Source organism: Orcinus orca, chromosome 12, assembly GCF_937001465.1.
Source record: "Orcinus orca chromosome 12, mOrcOrc1.1, whole genome shotgun sequence".
Taxonomy (NCBI): Eukaryota; Metazoa; Chordata; class Mammalia; order Artiodactyla; family Delphinidae; genus Orcinus; species Orcinus orca.
This window is the reverse complement of record NC_064570.1, coordinates 71246577-71268306: the sequence shown is the minus strand read 5'-3', so window position 1 is coordinate 71268306 and position 21730 is coordinate 71246577. Positions and strand designations below refer to the sequence as shown.

Sequence of the window (21730 nt, the reverse complement as noted above, 5' to 3'; positions counted from 1 at the left end):
GTAGCCAAAAGGATAGTAAGAAAGATGTGGAGACGTATTATATTATGAATTTTTTAAAATGAGAAATACATGTTAATAAGATAATATTTTAATATATTGTTAACCATTCTTACTCAGTTATTTATAGTATCAGAAGTATTTATAGTATCAAAAAATTCACAACTTTTTTACACCAAGGACAAACAACGAAACAAAAACAAAATGAAACCATTTTCTTAGGTTGTCATCTACGTCTCAAAAAAGACAGCAGCGTTTGTTAAAATTAAAGTTCCTTAAAATTCAACAAATTCTGAAACTGCATTTATAACTAAAATTTCTATCTAGTATATTTACTAAGAAAACATTTAAAAATTACTTCTTGCCTCCAAAATCAGTGAAATCTTTTCTCTATTGATTTTAATTTTATATGTGAATATAAAACTCCTAGATATTCTGAACTTTTTTCCTGACAAAACTTATTATCCAAACTCTTCCTATTTCCACCAATGCCAAAATACTGTAATCAATTTCTATTTTGTCTCCTACCTTACACCCTAGTGGTCAAGTTCTGTTATGCCTTTTAATGATTACACCTTTCACAGTAACTGTTAAGCTTTCTGTTCCAAGTGCCTCAATTCAAGTTCAGGCTCTTTGGACCACATCACTGCAATAGTACTGCAATCTCCTAGTTAGTCTCCTTGCTTGTGTTTACTTCCCCACTGAAAGCAGTTCACACAGTAAAAAATTTTTTCATCCTATTTTAAAGCAGGTCTTGTGTAATGAGAGCTCTTATAAACTTATCTCCCCCATTCTCAAAAAGAAACCGTATTCTTCCTTTCTTCCCTTATTTATTCATTTATCAAATAATATACTGAGCACCTACTAGAGGTCAGGAATTGTTCTCGGTGCTGTTGACACATTCCTGCCCTCACAGACTTTGTAGGTTTGGGGCGGACACAGTACGTAGGAGATTATAATGCAGTGTGGTAAGTGCTGTAACAGGAAGTTCAGGATTCCAAAACAGAGCAGGGGCACCTACCCAGAATTAAGAGAATTAACAAAGGCTTTCTAGAGGAACCTAAAGCCTGAAGGATGAGTAGGAGTTTGTCAAGTTAAGAGAAAGGGAAAGAATTTGTGAGAAACAGGGAACATGCTCAAAGGCCCAGGGTTCAATAAATCATATTTATTCTGGCATATTTCAAGAACTGAAATAAATTAAATACGATTGAATCACAGGGTTTGAAGGGGAAGAGACAAGAATTAAGGCTAGAGAGGTAAGTAGGGCAAGATTATGCAGGCCGTCTAACCTGTGTTGAGGGGTCTGTATCTGATCCTAAAAATAGGATATTAAACAGGAGTGTGACATGATCACTTTGCATTTTAGACTAACTCTGTGTGGTCAGGGTAAAGAATGGATTAGAGATGGGGAGGACCAAATGCAGGAAGTCTCCTTAGGAGGCTGCCGCAAAACCCCAGGCCTGCACCTGGAATGAGAATGCGGACAGGGAGAAGTGGGTGGATTCGAGAAGAGGAGTAGATGATGAGAGAGAAGAAATCAAGGATGAATTCCAAGTTTCTAGCTTGGGCCGCTTGGTAGAGGATGAAGTATATTAAAAAAAAAAAAAAAGGACATCTCAGGAGAAGACGCTGGTGGTTTGGTCAGGAAGATCATGAGTGCCGCTCTGGAGCGACCTCAGCGACACGCAAGCAGAGGAAGCTGTCATGAGACATTAAAGTGTGTGACTTCAGTATGTCAGAGTTTGAGCAGCTGCCTGTGAAGATAAGGCCCATGAGGTAGCCGTGAGTGCGTGTCTAAAGTGGTATGGGCCAAAGGCCACTAGAAATGAAGGTCCTAAGAACAAGAAAGGCCAACAAAACACATCATCCACACGGAAATGAAAGCAGGTTGAGAGCAAGGCTTTGAAAACAGGTAAGAATTAGAGGAGGGCAGTTAGGAAACTGGGAGAAGATAGAGATAAGATAAACCTAATTGGCATAAACACCAAAGATGCCAGGGTGAGGGGCTTACCTAAGGATGAAGGACTGGGCTTCCCTCGTGGTGCAGTGGTTAAGAATCCACCTGCCAATGCAGGGGACACAGGCACGAGCCCTGGTCTGGAAGCCACAGGCCCACATGCCGTGGAGCAACTAGGCCCGTGCGCCACAACTACTGAGCCTGCACTATAGAGCCCACGAGCCACAACTACTGAGCCCCTGCGCCACAGCTACTGAAGCCCACGCGCCTACAGCCCGTGCTCTGCAACAAGAGAAGCCACCGCAATGAGAAGCCCACGCACAGCAACGAAGAGTAGCCCCCGCTCGCCGCAACTAGAGAAAGCCTGCGCACAGCAACGAAGACCCAACACAGCCATAAATAAACAAATAAATAAATAAATAATTTTTAAAAAAGGATGAAGGACTAATAGTCTGAAAGGACAGAGGGGAGAAGGCACTGATCTCACCTCCCAACCCTAAAACACTGTGTGGACCAACAAGCATCACTCTTTGAAAGAACTGCAGGAACAGTGGAGGTCTTAAATGAGAGCCATGTTTTAGGAAAGCAAGCAGGTAAAGGGACCATCCAGTGAGGAAGTTAGGGAACCTTTATTAAGGAACAGGTTTCCAAAGGCAGAGTGGGAAGTTTTGAGAGGGAAGGGCAGGCTGGCAGTTTGGTTTAGGGGAGAGGAAATACAAAACATAAAGTATGAAAAGGCATGAAGTATGTAAAATGGTATATGGAATTAGACAAATGAGATGTTATTTTTACATTATAACGGGAGACCAAGTATAACAAAAATATGAAGTAAGGCCTTCTAAGAATTATGTCCAGAGGCCACGTGATGGACTGCAAAGATGGAGTGCCAGGAGGTGGGTTTATGGCAGGGGGAAGGTTGCATCCTGGTGTCTATGAGTTGAGGCAGCACCAGTACAGGCTCAAATCTTAAGGGCAGCTTTGGCTCTAATGGACGGATCTCTGTTTCAACATGCCACTTGTGTTTTGATCCTCCATTTCTACTCTGCACCATGTCCCATGCCCAGAAAGCCTTCACATAAAGGATGCAGAAATTCAGAAAATGCTTTTATAAACTCCATCTGCAAACTTACTATAGAGAATTAAAAGTCTCCTCAAATGCATGTTCCAGTAAATACCTTATCCCCAACCTCAATCATGTCATTTACCTCTGCAGTTTGAATCACTAAATCTGTCTGTGACTCCTTCCCAATTTAGACTAGATCAAACTGTTTATTTTTAAAAGCCAACAACTTCCACAAAACACTAGGGATCAGGTTTCGAGCAGCAGAGAGAATTGTATGTGATTTTGCTGCAGATTATCAGAGCCATAAAACTTCCAAGCTAGAAAGGTCCTTGGAGACCGGATTACAGGAGCAGACACCAGTGAGTATTGTCACCTAAGAGAAAAGCCAGGAACCCCAACTATGACAGCCACTTATGATACCAGGAGACTTTTTTGATGTAGGAAAATATCTTCTTATTTCAGACTATAAAATACAGAATATTTCCAGAGACATTTGTCACAATTTATATATTCAAGTGAATATGAATACTATCCTTTAGAGTGTCCACTTTAAGACTATTTATTTATCCAATGATGCTGCAAACTGCTCAACGACTTTCAAAGTGACTTTAAAATCAGTTTTATTACTTAGTTCTATCTTGTAGGTAATTTTCTTCCCTCTTTCTTAACTAGCAGTAAAAAAACAAAAATCTGAAGAAATATTTGGAGAACAAGAACTACATCCAAATACTGACTTGGATCAATATTCTCGTTCTGACTGTTCTCAAGAATCACTATCAGTCTCAAAGGATTTTTCTTTAAATGCCATCACTGTGATACTTAAAAGAATCGCTATAGGTTCTAAATACAATATTCAAAGAGGCATTCCAAAAGTACTATGAACATCGGCTGTAATCACCGTACAGAGTTCCAGGGTATTACCTAGAAAGAGAGAACACTCATCTGCATCTAACTTTTAAAGAAAAAAAAAAAAAAATCAATCACGCTACTTTATAGTGAAACCTCAAAATCGTTGTAAAAATGAAAAAGGACTTTGCATGTACCACTACTTAAAATAAAAACTTTGAAAGAGATATCCATTCTTATGCCACTGAATAAGAGAAATCTATGTATATTATTCGAGAAAAATCTGAGAACTCTACGTTTGGAAATAGCTGAAGGCACAAATCCAATGTAAATTACAAATCGGGCCTCTCTGGCTCAATCGTCTGGACTAATGTCAAAGTTTGAACACTAACTATTTTCCATAATCAGAACCCACCTACCAGTAATGTGTCCTGAAGTTATGACTATTTACATTTCCATATTAATAGTATTTCTTACCAAAGTATTATTGCCTAATACTAATAAAAATGTCAAAAATATCATGTTCCCTGCTTTATTAATAAGCTCTTTTCTTCCCACATACTGGGGACCCCATGAACTAAGTTCATCATATGTTCCATTGGTCCTGAAGGTCTTTGAAGCCCAAACTGCTTTAAGATTGTTTCTATTGGCACCTGTATGACATTTACCTGTATGTCAATGCCTTCTTTTCCCCTTAAAATGGCTCAATAATTAGTTGAAGTGATTTAATCTAATACACTAAAATTAGAATTCTATTGCAGAGTCCCTACTTAATTCTGAACAATTCTTAGGAACAAAACCTGACATAGTTCAAAGAATTGTTTTGACTTCCTTTTGCATTAAATCACTTTTAAATGATTCTGACTCTTTTTTGAATTAACAAGTACACATATTTCAGTCTAAGTTTTCAAGAATGCAACTCTTTCTCTGCCAAACTGACATATTTCCAAAATCTGATTTTGGACAAGAGTATATGGAAGTATGCTAACTTATCATTTGTAAACTAATGATTTTATTCTGGTATCACTGAGAAATACAAACCAAGGCAAAGTATTTCTGTGCCTAAAACAGTACTTACTGAAAAACAACACTTCAAGTGAAGCTAATTCTCTCATGGCATTAGAATCTAACTACCTGCATTTGAGTTCTGCCTCTTCATAAACTGACTCTTTTGGGTCAAATTCTCAGTTTTTCCACTACCTTTCTGAGAACTCCTTTTGCAGTTCTGAATCACTAAAAAGAATTGAAAAAATATACTCAACAGAGGTCATTAACCACACAAACCACCTATTACTATGCAAAGTATTCAGGTTTTGCAAAAGTCTGACTTTCACCAATCTGATCAGTGGAAAGTGAGGAAATAAAAATCTGATAATTTTGCTCTCGGTGCAGTCCAGATGGAGAACAGTTGTAGGCTCTCTGATAAGAGATTTCTGAATAAAACTATGACTACTAATGAGGTAGGCATACATGGCAAGATATATAAATTTTGCATTGTCCAGATAGGAGTATTTCGACACACCCGTTTTTCATAGATGTGCAAGAAACATAAATACGCTGAAAAAAGATAATTACAGTTCACATGCGTAAGAGTATTAGAATTCCATTCTTACTTCTGAGCAACAGTAGACTGATAAAGTCAAGAGAATACTGAATCAGTTTCTCATAACTTCGTTCTTTTAAAATATACACATAAATACTGTATATGTGTGTTCCACTTCACCATTAATAACCCACTGTGGAATATCTGGAGAACAGTAACACAGATACATGATATTTGATAACCTTTTATAATAAACCAACAGTTTCAACACCCTCCTCACTGAAACAGCCTTAACTGACCAATTCAAATGTTGCATTCTTCTTGTTTTTCACACTCTTTAGGTTTTCTACTATGCAGTGAAACTGCCGAAAGGTAGAACAATCTTTAGAAAGGAGAAAAATACTGAAAGTGGCTGGAAAATCTACATACGGGAGAATAAATAACAACATCTACAAAGTCACTTCAATAAATGAGGCACTGTAACAGTTTTATGTCAGACTAAGACTTTTTCTGTGCCTTGCTTTCTTTAAGATCAACTTTAATGACATAGGATAAAAAGCACCCATTTTAGTTATAAAATTTGATTCGTTTTGATAACTGTACACCCATCAAACCATCTCTACAAGTAAGATATGGAATATTCAAACATTCCAAAAAGCTCTCTTGTAGCCCATTCTAATCAATCCTCAGCCCAACAATGGCGCCAGACAACCACTGATCTACTTTCTATGGCTATAGATTAGTTTTGTCTTTTCCAGATTTCATATACGTGGAATAATATACAAGAAATCTTTCGTATTTGGTTTCTATTGCTCAGCTTGATTTTGGGAGATTCATCCACGCTATTGCATAAATCGATAGTTAGTTCCTTTTATTCCTTCATACTATTCCATTACACGGCTATACCACAATCTGGGTATATGATGACATCTGGACATTTGGGTTGATGGCAGTTTGGGGATCTTACAAATAAAGCTGCCATGAATAGTTTAAAGTTTTCATTTCTCCTTTGAAAATACCAGGGAATGGAATTCCTTGGTAGTATGATAGGTATATAAAAAAATGTAACTGCTGAACAGTTTTCCACAGTGGTTCTGCCGTTTTACACGCCCACCAACAATGTATAAGAGTGTCAGTTGTTGGAAATGCTCACCAACACTTGTTGTCATCAGACTTTTAAACTCTAGCCATCTAATGGGTATGTAACGGCACCTCACTTGATTTTAATTTGCATTTCCCTGATGACTACGGAGCTTACGTGTGCTTAATGATCATTGCGAAGTCTTGTTTCAAATCTTTAGGTCAGCTTTAAAAATTGAGTTCTTTATCTTGAGCTTTGATTTTTGTTTTTTTTTTAATATATTCTGGATAGAAGGCATTCATCAGATGTATGTATTATAACTCTTTTCCCCAATCTGTGGCTTGCTTTGTCATTTCCTGAACAGCATCTTTTGAAGAGCATCAGTTTCAATTTTCAGTTCAATTTAAAGCCTTTTTATGACTTGTGCTTTCTATAAGAAATATTTGCCAAACCCAAAGGCACCAAGATTTTCTCCTATATTTTCTTTTAAAAGTTTTATAGCTTTAGCTTTACATTTAGGTCTATGACCCACTTTGAATTCATTTTTGTGGGGTAAGTATGAGATAAGGGTTGAGATTTGTTTTTTTCCTTATGGATATCTAATTGTTCCAAGATTATTTCTTGAAAGGACTATCCTATCCCCACTGAATTACTTTGCTACTTTATCTAGAATCAATTAACCATCCGCACATGGGTCTATCTCTGGATTTTTAAATTCTTTTCCACTGATCTATTCTGCTTTATTGTTCTACTGTCTTATACCAATATCACACTATCTTGGTTTACTGCAGTTTAAGTCTTAGAATCAAGGAGTATAAGTCCTCCAACTTTATTCTTTTTTTCAAAATTGTTTTAGCTATTCTAGGTCCTTTATATTTCCATAAACATTTTGAACCATTTTGTTAATTTCTATAAAAAGCCTGCCAGGCAAAGATTTTTTAAAAAATAGATTTATGTTTTTATGTCATAAAACTTTTTAACAAAGGATTTCAGTGAAATGGCATTGATCTTCCTTGAATGGATTATTTTATTTGGATCTGTAGATAGGATGCCTGCATGTGAAAGTAAGGTGTTTTTTTGTTGTTGTTGGTTTGTTTTTTTAAATGGTACGAGGGCCTCTCACTGTTGTGGCCTCTCCCGTTGAGGAGCACAGGCTCTGGACGCGCAGGCTCAGCGGCCATGGCTCAGGGCCCTAGCCGTTCTGCGGCATGTGGGATCTTCCCAGACCGGGGCACGAACCCATGTCCCCTGCATCGGCAGGCGGACTCTCAACCACCGCGCCACCAGGGAAGCCCTGAAAGTAAGTTTTAGATGCACACCTATGGTTTCACTACTAAATACCCACCTATCTATTAACAAAACATTTTAACCACACAGAAAAGCATTAGAGAACATTCACTAACATCCATGTGTTCTACTACATAATTCTGTGAAATATCAACATTATGTCATCTTTATTTCAGACCACAAAAAGGTCACACATCACTTGAAACTCCCTGTGCCCCTCCTTGATCCTACTTCCCTCAGGTAACCACTCGCCTAAATTTGATGTTCATCATTCCCAGGTATGCTATACCTTTACTACAAATGTATAATATCCAAAAGCAAACATGACATTGCCTTTAAACTTTATGTACGTGGATAACTATATATGAATCTGATGGATGTTGAATGGTATCTGATCCTTGTGAAATGACAGTATGGGTGCCATGATTAAGAGCTCAGGCTAAGTTAAAATGTCTCCTTTTGGAATTTTTCCCTTAATTCTCTGGTTCTTAGATATATTCATGTGGACATACAAAACACTGGTTCATTCCATTTTTATGTACTGTACAATACTGCAAACTCTCTCTATATGTGTGTATATATACGGCACAAATGATCAATCCTCTTTTTTTTTTTTTTAAACGAAGAGTTTAGTTTTATTTTCTCTGTGCATTTGCAAAACACTTAGGACTGACACAGAAAAAAATAAAACCTCCTGTGAAAAAAATTACACTTACAAAAGGAGGCCTGGGAGGGATTAGCGCCTTAGTCCCTGGGAGCTACAGCAACTCTGATTGGTCCAAGGAAGTGAACAGATATTGGGAGGCTCTAACAAGAGGAAAGGCAATGAGAAATCACTGAGGGAGAGGGCCTCGAAGTGGGCCTCGAGGGGGAACTGGAGGCCGGGGAGTGGGTCTGGGTGGAGGGAGGGGCCCCCGCTGGTAGCCGTAGGGTGGAGGTCGTGGAGGGCCAGTGTATCCATGAGGGGGCATCAGTGGAGGAGGTCCACGCATACCATGCGGAGACATAGGACCTGGGTGACCCAAGGGAGAGCCGAACGGAGGCCCTCGGGCGGGCATGCCCATTGGAGGGGGTCCATGATGACGCATTCCAGGTGGTGGTCGGGGTGGTGGCTGCCCCCCAGAGCCAGGGGGCCCAGCATGGGGGTGTCCTAAGCCATGAGGGCCATGGTGGGCCAGCTGCATCTGAGACATCCCTGGATGGGGCATCCCACCCGGTGGGAATGGGTGAGGATGTGAGTGTCCATGTCCAGGATGTCCAGCCCCTGGGGTTCCTGCTGATGGGGGGCCATGTCCTCCAGCTCCAGGAGGCATAGGTGGTGGGGGCATGGCTGGGGGTATCCCAGGTGGAAGGGCTCCAGGAGGCGGTACTGGTGGTGGGAAGGAGCCAGGAGGAGGCATGCCTGGTGGAGGAAGCCCAGACCCCAGTGATGATACCACAGGATTCGGAGCAGAGGGTGGAGGGGGTGCATCTGCAAACAGCTGATGAGGGCGGTCAGCCTGGGAGAGTGGGTTCTGTGCTGCCAGAAGTTGTTCAGTGGCTGAGCCATGGCGTTCACCTTTGGAGTCCTTCTTGAAAGCATAGGACACGGTGATTGGGCGGTTACAGAGGTACTGCCCATTCATGGTGTCAATCGCTGCATCCGCAGCATCAAATGAAGCAAAATTAATAAAGGCATAACCTTTGGAGTTGCCTGTGTCAGGGTCCCGCATAATCTTGGGGGTTTGTAAGATGACCCCAAAGGCGCTAAAAGTATCATAAAGCAACTTCTCATCGATCTCTGGGTCCAGGTTCCCAATGAAAATGTTGGCCCCCACATCCAGGTTTTTGTTGTGAGCTGATGCTTTGTTCACCCGTATTGGTTTCCCATAGAGTCTGATCATGTTCACGATCTTAATGGCACAGTCAGCATCTTCCTCACTCAAGAATTCCACAAATCCATAGCCTTGGTGCTGACCAGTGACTCTATCCTTTGGCATGTGGGTGTTGACTACTGGCCCTGCCTGGAGAAACAGCTCCACAGCAGTGGTTCGCTAACCTTCTCATCGAGGCCCCCCACATACACAGTGGCATCCTGGTTCCGCTTGGAGATCGGCCCGGCCGCCATGGCAAAAGAACTCCCGCCGTCTCCAGACAACGATCGATCAATCCTCTTGTTGACGGACATTTAGATTGCTTCCAATTTATCACCACTACAAATGCTGCTGCTGTGAACATTTCTGTACGTGTCTCCTCATGAAGGAGTTTCTCTGGGGTGCAAGTGCTGTGCAGTAGGTTATGATCAGATGATCATATATATTATATTGCCAAAGTGTTTCATGAATTTACAGTCCTGCAAGCAGCAGACATATTCATCTACAGCCTCCCAAGCGTGTGGCACTGTCAGATTTAAACATTTCTGCCCATCTAATGGATGTGAAATGGCATTTGGTATCTGTGAGGTGACAGGATGATGTCGGGCAACCGTGGAAACGTGCTGCTTGGACTGCCCTTCCAGAAAGAACTTGCGTAGGAGCGCAGTCAGATAACTGTCTCCAGCCACAGCTTTAAGACGGGCCGCAGCATTCCATGCAGGCCATGCTCTTCCCGAGGAGTCCCCAGTCAATGACAGAGCACGGCAGGAGGACTAGGGGCTGGCCATTTCCACTCAATGCGGAACTCACTGAACAAGCAACCTCTGCTCTGCGGCTCCCACTGCGTTGGCTGAGACTTTGTCAGATATATATTACAGTCCGAGGTGTTCTCTGTCCCGTTCTGCTTCCCAGATGTGCACTGGTCTGAAGGCTTTTCCTGCCCAATCCTTCTCCCTCCCAGTTTCACAGGCATTACCCCCAATATACTCCTCATATTTCACCTCCATCTCAGGAACTGCCTTATGGAAAACTCAAACTGATATCATGATGGAGTAGATCAGAGCTCAAGCCTCTACTGAATTAAATGGCTTGAATTTATATCCCAGCTCTATGTCTTAACACCTCTGGACATTGGACAGGTTATTTATTTCCCTACACCTCAGCTTCCTCATCTTTAAAACGGGAATAATAATAGTACTTACCTCCTAGGTGTGATTAAATTAATATAAGCCCTTGGATGGAACAATCTCTGACACACAATAAGCATTCACTAAATATTAGTTTTTGTTCACCAAGTGTGATTTCCTCATTAATCACAAGAGCTGTGATTAGGCTTGGGGATATATGAAACTATGATTTAGTAAACAACGATCTGGGAACAATTTACTGGTCCTTTCCTTAGATGTGTGTGTATATTTATATAGGTGTTATTCTAACATGTGGGTAAAGGTAGGGTCATCTCAAATAAAATACTCAGTGATGATAAATAGTTCCAGCCCGATTCTCTTTGTCAATGATTAATCTATATTCTAAAACTTGTTCCTCTACCATTTGTGTTTTGATTTTTTTTTTTTTTTTGCTTATAATAAAATACACAGACAAGTAACATTAAAGAATACAAACCGTAAAACTTGAGAAACATTCTTGGGAGGCTTTGATCAACTGTCTTCTCTATAATAAAAGAGTATCATATATTTGGATTTCATAGTCCACAAATCTTGAGAGTGTTGTATTAGTTTACTTAAGGGGAGATACTAAGAATCAGTTAAACAAGATCATAAATTGTTTCCAAGATAATGCAGAAGTCAAAACATAGCTGGTGTTCTTTTTTAGATTGGCTTTTTTCCCCTAAAATTATTTTCCCAGAAATACACACCAGTTCCCCCTTTTTTCATCAATAACTTTCTAAAATTTACAATAATTCAAGGTCAAAATGATATCTATCTACGAAGAAAGATCGGGAAAGAAGTGTAGTAACTAATGCATTCTTCCTGCACTCTTGTCCTCAGGGACGAGGAGAATGAGAATTCGGAGGAACATTAAGTCTTTAAGAATGACCCAGTCAAACATTTATTGTAATGAGATTCTATTCCCTATCTTCGGTTTTAAGACTAGGAGTTTGGCCAAATATAAACTTCTGAATAAGTAAATGCTTGTAAAAATAAAAGTCTCCATTAACCTTTTGAAATATTTTTTCTGTCTCATTCCAAAATTCTGTATTTCTCCAGAGCAAGAAAAATAAACCTGTATTGTTCCAAAACCCTGGATGAAAAATATACCCAGAAATCCGGGCCTACTGACCTCTGTAATACATTTGTGCCAATAGATCATATATCCCATACTTTATCCATCCAATGGAATGAAAAACAATGCTAGAGGGTGGGAGGGAGGGAGACACAAGGGAAAGAGATATGGGAACATATGTGTATGTATAACTGATTCACTTTGTTATAAAGCAGAAACTAACACACCATTGTAAAGCAATTATACTCCAATAAAGACGGAAAAAAAAAATAACAATGCTAGAGCAAGCGGTAGAAAGAGAAAAAGATATGCACTATCTTGTCAGTAAAATGAGTGACATTACCATACTTTGATCGATCTGCATAATAAATTCCTATTGCATTTTCTAAGACATACGTACTATTAAAATATACTTTTAACCAGGCTATATCTGCTCTTACATACTATACCTTATCTTCTAAATCACCACTCTTCATTTCTTATTGTAGTTGTTAGCTAAACTACAGAACAGATTAGGTTCCAGATTTCCAGGTGAGTGATCAAAATCCCTTTTCTCCCTAGAATTCCCTCAGAATAAAATAAAAGCTTGATCTGTATGTAGGACAAATCTCATTTAACCATTACACTGTCTTCTGTGAAAGTGGTCACTACTTTAATGATTAGGAACATCTGAGAAACTGGGCTTCTCAGAACCTTGTGCTACATACAGTATGTTAATAGGAAGTTTGCAAAAACAGCAACTCTTGCACTTGGGTTTTGATAAACACTAGGTAAAACAAAACAGGTCTCTTCACTCAGCACTTGAGTTCTCAGAACTTTAACATACTATTATAAACTAATGATCTCTGAGAAGATGCATGATCTCAATATGTAAATTTATCATTCTTATTTAACTAAAAAAATACCTCTTCATGGCCCAAAAAGAGTTGATAAGAATACTGAAGGACCTACCCATGCAACTCTTAAAATAGGATAAGAAAGTTTCCACGTTGTTCAACAGTTTATAATAAAGATCAAAACATGTAAGAGTTAATTATTGTTCTATACTAGTAAAAAGAATAGGGATGCCATTTTTTTGGAGGGGAAATTTTAAAAATCCAAACAAGGTATATGTATCATCAATGCCAAAACACTGAGTTAATTTCAAATGAAGGAAAGGTTGTGGCTAGGCTAAGAAATTAAAAAAAAATCTAACAAGGGACCCCACACAAAATTTCAGGAAAGGACCTTTTACTTTCTGGTAATACAAAATAAGGTCTTAAGAAGGAATGGGCACGTGATTGGTGGAAATTCCTATTTCAAGATTATTTATTGGTATAGCTCTAACTCTTTTCAAAGGTAGGCTTATTAAATAGTAAGAAACTTCACAAAGTTCCACAAAATTCAAAAGGGATAAAAATTTTTAAAGGAAGTAAGTCAACTGACAATTTATCGACATAGTTTCATGAATGCACCAAGTTTTCTTTTCCCAGGGGTGACTCTACCGGATCAGAAGAGAAAAGAGGTATATAGTGGTTTAGCGGAAGAGAGGAGAACGTGGCTACAACTGAGTCACATGGAGGCTGCAACTGGTTTTCTGAAAGTTGGCAACGCTTAAATCATAAGCATATGTGGAGTGAAGAAGCCCCTGCTCTTCTCGCTCATATGAGCTGGATTAGTCACCTAGTTTTCCCGTAAGCTGACAACAATAACATTTTGTGGATTCTGTGGTATCTGGAAAAAAGGGTAACATTTATATTTTCATACCCCAAGTTAAGAAGAAATTTTTCAATAAAAGAGAAAACAAATTCAGAGCAGTGCTGGTTGTAAGCGAAGTATCAACTATGAGACATTCCAAATTCTCCACATACCAAGCAAATGTAAAGACAACATGGAATGTTAGCAGACTGGAGGTTATAACTTTAAGTAAAAAATTTCAACTTCATAATCACAATATAGGCAGTAAGGACAACATTTAAAAACATGGACATCCTTAAACCAACTCATCAGATAGACTAAAAGGACCCTAGAGTTATGAATATGAAGTATCTTTGATACTTCTTAAAACAATGGCATAGAAGAAGTCTTAACATTGCCATGAAATCCTAACAAAGAGAAGGATTTTTTCCTGGCACTACCTTAAACTTCACATTGTTGTGTCAAATTTTAAAATGTTATCAATTTCCAATGTTATCGAAGATAATTTGTGTATAACATACTTTAATTGTATCTAAACACAATATTCTAGTATAGAATACAGAAGAGAATGACGATTTTTAAAAACAATCTGAAATGGGAGAAAGTGGAACAAAGGTTATCAGGATTAAAGTTGGAGAGACTTAAATATTATGCTTTCAAATATTCCTATGGTTCCATGTATAGGGGAAGCTGTAGGGTATAGAGGAATTACCTTTCAGGGGTCATTGGAAAAGAAAAGCTGTCAGCTACTTACTCTAGCCAGCTCCCTAAATCCAAGGATTAGATTCATACAACTAAAATCAAGATGAAGCTTTTCTCTAAAACTGAGGACATATATATACATCAGGCATTTACAGAATCAGTCCCTACTGACAGGTTTAGCAGGTGTATATTTAGCATATCTATATGCAAATAATTTTATGTATCTATAATTTATACTGATATTTACCTCTTTACAGAATTAATCTTTAGATGTAGACTAATTCTATAAAAGCAACTAATACCTCCTCAGAATAAAGGCAAAAGATAAGATATAAAGCTGCAATATTCATTTCTAAAATGAGTTTCAAATCATCTTTTAAGATAAAAAGTAAGAAAGTTTTAATGTTTTTATGAGCTAATCTTTTGCAAAACCACAGTTAAATATAAACAGTGACTAAATACATTATATGGGAATACTATTTTTTTTCTAGCTTGGATTCATAAGAACCTTGGAACCTTGAAGACTGCTCTTCAAGTTTTCCATTGTTACAAATTTTTAACAAAATATTTTAAAAGCCATAAAACAATCAAGCATCTCAAATCAAAACTTATATTTTCAACAAAAATCCTAAAAGTTGTCTTATTCTACAATCAAAAACAACATTCTATGATTGCAAAAAAGTTTGCCTTCTATGATGAAGCATTTTTACCTCAAAAAGATAGAGGTTAAAAAAAAAAAAGCTTGATTTTGCCTTCTACTCAATTATCCTAAAATATTCAGATGACTGATTTTACAGTGCCAAATCAGGTAACATCAACTATGACTTCTGGAAGAAAAATTATGCCTGCTGACAAGAATCCACTTCATGTTCTATGTTATGGAATGAAAGTGATACGATACCATCTCTGCTGCTTCAGTTAAGTCTTATTCTGCCAAAGCTTTCTAACTATACTCCCATGTGTGCCCTAGTGACCTCATTTGGTTAAGTGCCTGCTAATCCCTTCATGTCAAGTGTCCTATTTTTATAATTAAAAAAAAAGGGAAATTTTCAGTGGAAAAATTTTAATCCTTACCTTGCTTGATTCACTGCTCTGTTTGGCCCCATTAACCCCTCGTTCCTGTAACGCTTATCCTTAGCCTCACCGCTACCTTTCCAGCACCTCTACTGTGCTAATAATACTCACATATTGGTGTTTCTCAATGCTCTACTAACACGGAAATATGGAAAAGAAGAACATAAAGTTATTTTATGCATATTACCTGACTTTTTAAATTTCCATTTTGATTTCTCTTATGGTACTGATAAGTGCTCATGTCCACAGTTAAATTAAAAAGAAAAAAGGATGGAAAGTACATTTTTATTAATTTATTACCTGCAAAAAGTTCTACCTATTAGCAGATATCTATTAACAAACGGCGACAGGAAAGAGACTAATTCTAAAAATGTCTAACTTACATGTTACAATCCTTTAGCTCTACTACAAACAGTTAAGAAAGTAAAGATTTTTAGAAGGAATTCCAGTGCATTAAGTCCTAAGACAGGGAGTCATCTGTTTTTAAATAAACTTTTAAATAAAAATGAATCCCACCTCAAAGAAATACTTAAGAGATGAATTCCTTTAGATGAAAATACAGCAATAAACATTCTCTGAAATATAGCTTTTAATATATTTTGTGAACTAAATAATTGCAATAAGCCCAGCCATTTACATTGTCTTTTGTAAACAGAATATTTATATTCTTATATTCACTAACTGTAAGAGCCAAGATGTGTAATGCCTACCACTTAACTACAATTTTTTAAACACTGGGTGAAATTCAATGGTTTTTGGAATCTGAGTATAAATCTCCCAACAGGCTTACCTCCCACACTTTAATCAACATCAACCAGTCATTCTACATTAGCAGAAAATACACCTGAAAACCAATGCTCACAGTATGGTAGCAAAGGCTCAGCTGGGCTTGTGTCAGAAAAGTTAGAAGACTATGGAATTTAAGGTAATACGAGGAGAAAGGTTCACACAGGACATGATGAGGCAAGGTCATAGTCTGGACTGTCAAACGAAAACTGAAAACAAAAATAAGATTTAGAATTTTAACTTAGTGTGCCCAAAAGCTTCCTCTTCTTCTTGGACCTCCTGCCATCTGCAACCCAGGCTTCTGAATCGGGGGTCAAGGTTTCCAGTCTGACATGCAAACAGCTTGAAAGTCGGCACTTCAGTCATTACAAGAAAAAAGCTGAACAAACTCAAAATTAATAACTCTTCTTAGCCTAATCCTGCTGCCCTGAAAACTGGAGCTACAACCCAGCAAACACAGAGAACACCAGCCTACCAGGAACAGAAGGCCAGGAGCAACGCTCCAACTACAGCCCAAACATCATGTTCAGCTTTCAACAAAAAATTACAAGGCATGATCAAAGGTAAAAAATGCAAAGCAAGCATCAGAATGAGATTCAGCTATGGTAGGGATTGTGGAATAATCAGACCAGAAACCTAAAACAACTATAGTTAATAATGCTAATGGGTCTAACAGAAAAAGCAGACAACATGCAAGGACATGTGGGTAATATAAGTGGAAAGAGGGAAACTCTAAGAAAGGGTCAAAAGAAAAGCTTGAAATCAAAATCATAGTAATTCAAATGAAGATTGCATTTGATGGGCTCATCAGTAAACTAGATATGCAGGAGGAAAGAATTCATGAGCATGAAAAAGTGTCAACAGAAACTTCCAAAATGGAAATGCAAACAGAGAAAAAGAAAAGAATAGTCAAGAAGTGTATGACAGACACTGGAGGAACAAAGATGGAAGAGTAGAAGGACGTGCTCTCACTCCCTCTTGTGAGAACACCAGAATCACAACTAGCTCCTGGGCAATCATCGACAGGAAGACACTGGAACTCACCAAAAAAGATACCCCACATCCAAAGACAAAGGAGAAGCCACATAAGATGGTAGGAGGGGCACAGTCACAATAAAATCAAATCCTGTAACTGCTGGGTGGGTGACTCACAGACTGGAGAACACTTATACCACAGAAGTCCACCACTGCAGTGAAGGTTCTGAGCCCCACATCAGGCTTCCCAATCTGGGGGTCCGGCAACGGGAGGAGGAATTCCTAGAGAAACACACTTTGAAGGCTAGTGGGATTTGATTGCAGGACTTCGACAGGACTGGGGGAAACAGAGACTCCACTCTTGGAGGGCACACACAAAGTAGTGTGTGCATCGGGACACAGGGGAAGCAGCAGTGACCCCAGGGGAGACTGAAGCAGAACTACCTGCTAGTGTTGGAGGCTCTCCTGCAGAGGCCGGGGGTGGCTGTGGCTCACCGTGGGGACAAGGGCACTGGCAGCAGAGGTTCTGGGAAGTACTCCTTGGCGTGAGCCCTCCCAGAGTCTCTCATTAGCCCCATCAAAGAGCCGAGGTCAGCTCCAGTGTTGGGTTGCCTCAGGCCAAACAACCAACAGGGAGGGAACCCAGCCCCACCCAACAGCAGTCAAGCAGATTAAAGTTTTACTGAGCTCTGCTTTTACTGTTTACTGAGCAACAGTCAGCTCTACCCACCACCAGTCCCTGCCATCAGGAAACCTGCAATAGCCTCTTAGATAGCCCCATCCACCACAGGGCAGACAGCAGAAGCAAGAAGAACTACAATCTTGTAGCCTGTGGAACAAAAACGATATTCACAGAAAGACAGACAAGATGAAAAGGCAGAGGGCTATGTGCCAGATGAAGGAACAAGATAAAACCCCAGAAAAACAAATAAATTAAGTGGAGATAGGCAACCTTCCAGAAAAAGAATTCAGAATAATGATAGTGAAGATGATCCAGGACCTCAGAAAAAGAATGCAGGCAAAGGTCGAGAAGATGCAAGAAATGATTAACAAAGACCTAGAAGAATTAAAGAACAAACAAACAGAGATGAGCAATACAATAACTGAAATGAAAACTACACTAGAAGGAATCATTAGCAGAATAACTGAGGCAAAAGAACGGATAAGTGACTTGGAAGATAGAATGGTGGAATTCATTGCTGCAGAACAGAATAAAGAAAAAAGAATGAAAAGACATGAAGACAGTCTAAGAGACCTCTGGGACAACATTAAACACAACAACATTCACATAATAGGGGTCCCAGAAGGAGAAGAGAGAGAGAAAGGACCTGAGAAAATATTTGAAGAGATTATAGTCGAAAACTTCCCTACCATGGGAAAGGAAATAGCCACCCAAGTCCAGAAAGTGCCATGAGTCCCCTACAGGATAAACCCAAGGAGAAACACGCCAAGACACATAGTAATCAAATTGGCAAAAATTAAAGACAAAGAAAAATTATTCAAAGCAGCAAGGGAAAAACAAAAAATAACATACAAGGGAACTCCCATAAGGTTAACAGCTGATTTCCCAGCAGAAACTCTACAAGCCAGAAGGGAGTGGCATGATATACTTAAAGTGATGAAAGGGAAGAACCTACAGCCAAGATTACTCTACCTGGCAAGGATCTCGATCACATTCGATGGAGAAATCAAAAGCTTTACAGACAAGCAAAAGCTAAGAGAATTCAGCACCACCAAACTAGCTACACAACAAATGCTAAAGGAACTTCTCTAAGTGGGAAACACAAAAGAACAAAAGGACCTACAAAAACAAACCCAAAACAATTAAGAAAATGGTCATAGGAACATACATATCGATAATTACCTTAAACATGAATGGATTAAATGCTCCAGTGGAAAGACACAGGCTTGCTGAATGGATACAAAAACAAGACCCATATATATGCTGTCTACAAGAGACCCACTTCAGACCTAGGGACACATACAGACTGAAAGTGAGGGGATGGAAAAAGATATTCCATGCAAATGGAAATCAGAAGAAAGCTGGAGTAGCAATACTCAGATAAAATAGACTTTAAAATAAAGAATGATACAAGACACAAGGAAGGACACTACACAGTGCTCAAGGGATCAATCCAACAAGAAGATATAACAATTATAAATATATATGCACCCAACATAGGAGCACCTCAATACATAAGGAAACTGCTAACAGCTATAAAATTGGAAAACATTAACACAATAATAGTGGGGGACTTTAACACCTCACTTACACCAATGGACAGATCATCCAAAATCAAAATCAATAAGGAAACAGAAGCTTTAAATGACACAATAGACCAGATAGCTTTAATTGATATTTATAGGACATTCCACCCAAAAACAGCAGATTACACTTTCCTCTCAAGTGCGCATGGAACAGTCTCCAGGATAGATCACATCTTGGGTCACAAATCAAGCCTCAGTAAATTTAAGAAAATTGAAATCATATCAAGCATCTTTTCTGACCACAATGCTATGAGATTAGAATTGAATTACAGGGAAAAAAATGTAAAAAACACAAACACATGGAGGCTAAACAATACGTTACTAAATAACCAAGAGATCACTGAGGAAATCGAAGAGGAAATCAAAAAGTACCTAGAGACAAATGACAATGAAAACATGATGATCCAAAACCTACGGGATGCAGCAAAAGCAGTTCTAAGAGGAAACTTTATAGCTATAAAAGCCTACCTCAAGAAACAAGAAAAATCTCAAATAAACAATTTAACCTTACACCTAAAGGAACTAGAGAAAGAACAAACAAAACCCAAAGTTAGCATAAGGAAAGAAATCATAAAGATCAGAGGAGAAATAAATGAAATAGAAACAAAGAAAAAAATGGCAAAGATCAATAAAACTAAAAGCTGGTTCTTTGAGAAGATAAACAAAATTGATAAACGCCAGGCTCATCAAGAAAAAGAGGGAGAGGACTAAAATCAATAAAATTAGAAATGAAAAAGGAGAAGTTACAACAGACACCACAGAAATACAAAGCATCCTAAGAGACTACTACAAGCAACTCTATGCCAATAAAATGGACAACCTGGAAGAAATGGACATATTCTTAGAAAGGGATAACATTCCAAGACTGACCCAGGAAGAAATAGAAAATATAAACAGACTAATCACAAGTAATGAAATTGAAACTGTGATTAAAAATCTTCCAACAGGGGCTTCCCTGGTGGTGCACTGGTTGAGAGTCCGCCTGCGGATGCAAGGGATGCAGGTTCATACCCTGGTCCGGGAAGTACCCACATGCCACGGAGCGGCTGGGCCCGTGAGCCATGGCTACTGAGCCTGCGCATCCAGAGCCTGTGCTCCGCAACGGGAGAGGCCACAATAGTGAGAGGCCCGCATACTGAAAAAAAAAAAAATCTTCCAGCAAACAAAAGTCCAGGACCAGATGGCTTCACAGGTGAATTCTATCAAACATTTAGGGAAGAGCTAACACCCATCCTTCTCAAACTCTTCCAAACAATTGCAGAGGAAGGAACACTCCCAAACTCACTCTATGAGGCCACCATCACCCTGATACCAAAACCAGACAAAGATACTACAAAAAAAGAAAAATACAGACGAGTATCACTGATGAATTTAGACGCAAAAATCCTCAACAAAATACTACCAAACAGAATCCAACAACACATTAAAAGGATCATACACCATGATCAAATGGGATTTATCCCAGGGATGCAAGGATTTTCAATATATGCAAATCAATCAATGTGATACACATATTAACAAACTGAAGAATAAAAACCATATAATCATCTCAGTAGATGCAGAAAAAGCTTTTGACAAAATTCAACACCCGTTTATGATAAAAACTCTCCAGAAAGTGGGCATAGAAGGAACATGCCTTCCTCAACATAATAAAGGGCACATACGATACACCCACAGCACATCATTCTCAATGGTGAAAAACTGAAACCATTTCCTCTAAGATCAGGAACAAGACAAGGATGTCCACTCTCACCACTATTATTCCACATAGTTTTGGAAGTCCTAGCCACGGCAATCAGAGAAGAAAAAGAAATAAAAGGAATACAAATTGGAAAAGAAGAAGTAAAACTGTCACTGCTTGCAGATGACAGGATACTGTACATAGAGATTCCTAAAAAATGCCACCAGAAAACTACTAGAGCTAATCAATGAATTTGGCAAAGTTGCAGGATACAAGATTAATGCACAGAAATCTCTTGCATTCCTATACACTAACGATGAAAAATCTGAAAGAGAAATTAAGGAAACACTCCCATTTACCAGTGCAACAAAAAGAATAACGTACCTAGGAATAAACCTACCTAAGGAGACCAAAGACCTGTATGCAGAATACTATAAGACACTGATGAAAGAAATTAAAGATGATACAAACAGATGGAGAGATATACCATGTTCTTGGATTGGAAGAACCAACATTGTGAAAATGACTATACTACCCAAAGGAATATACAAATTCAATGCAATCCCTATCAAATTACCAATGGCATTTTTTACGGAACTAGAACCAAAAATCTTAAAATTTGTATGGAGACACAAAAGACCTCGAATAGCCAAAGCAGTCTTGAGGGAAAAAAATGGACCAGGAGGAATCAGGCTC

At 38.7% G+C, this 21730-nt stretch overlaps 2 protein-coding genes across 2 annotated transcripts in view; both read right to left on the bottom strand.

Moving 5' to 3' along the window:
* ME1 (malic enzyme 1) overlaps nucleotides 1–21730 on the bottom strand; it is a 194963-nt gene that overhangs the window by 55866 nt on the left and 117367 nt on the right. The window lies entirely within an intron of this gene.
* Nucleotides 8379–12098, bottom strand: LOC101279556 (splicing factor 3B subunit 4-like). The gene is given in 2 exon segments (XM_049695360.1): nucleotides 8379–9791; nucleotides 9794–12098. Coding segments are annotated over 2 exon segments (1332 nt in total). The 5' UTR covers nucleotides 9942–12098; the 3' UTR covers nucleotides 8379–8607.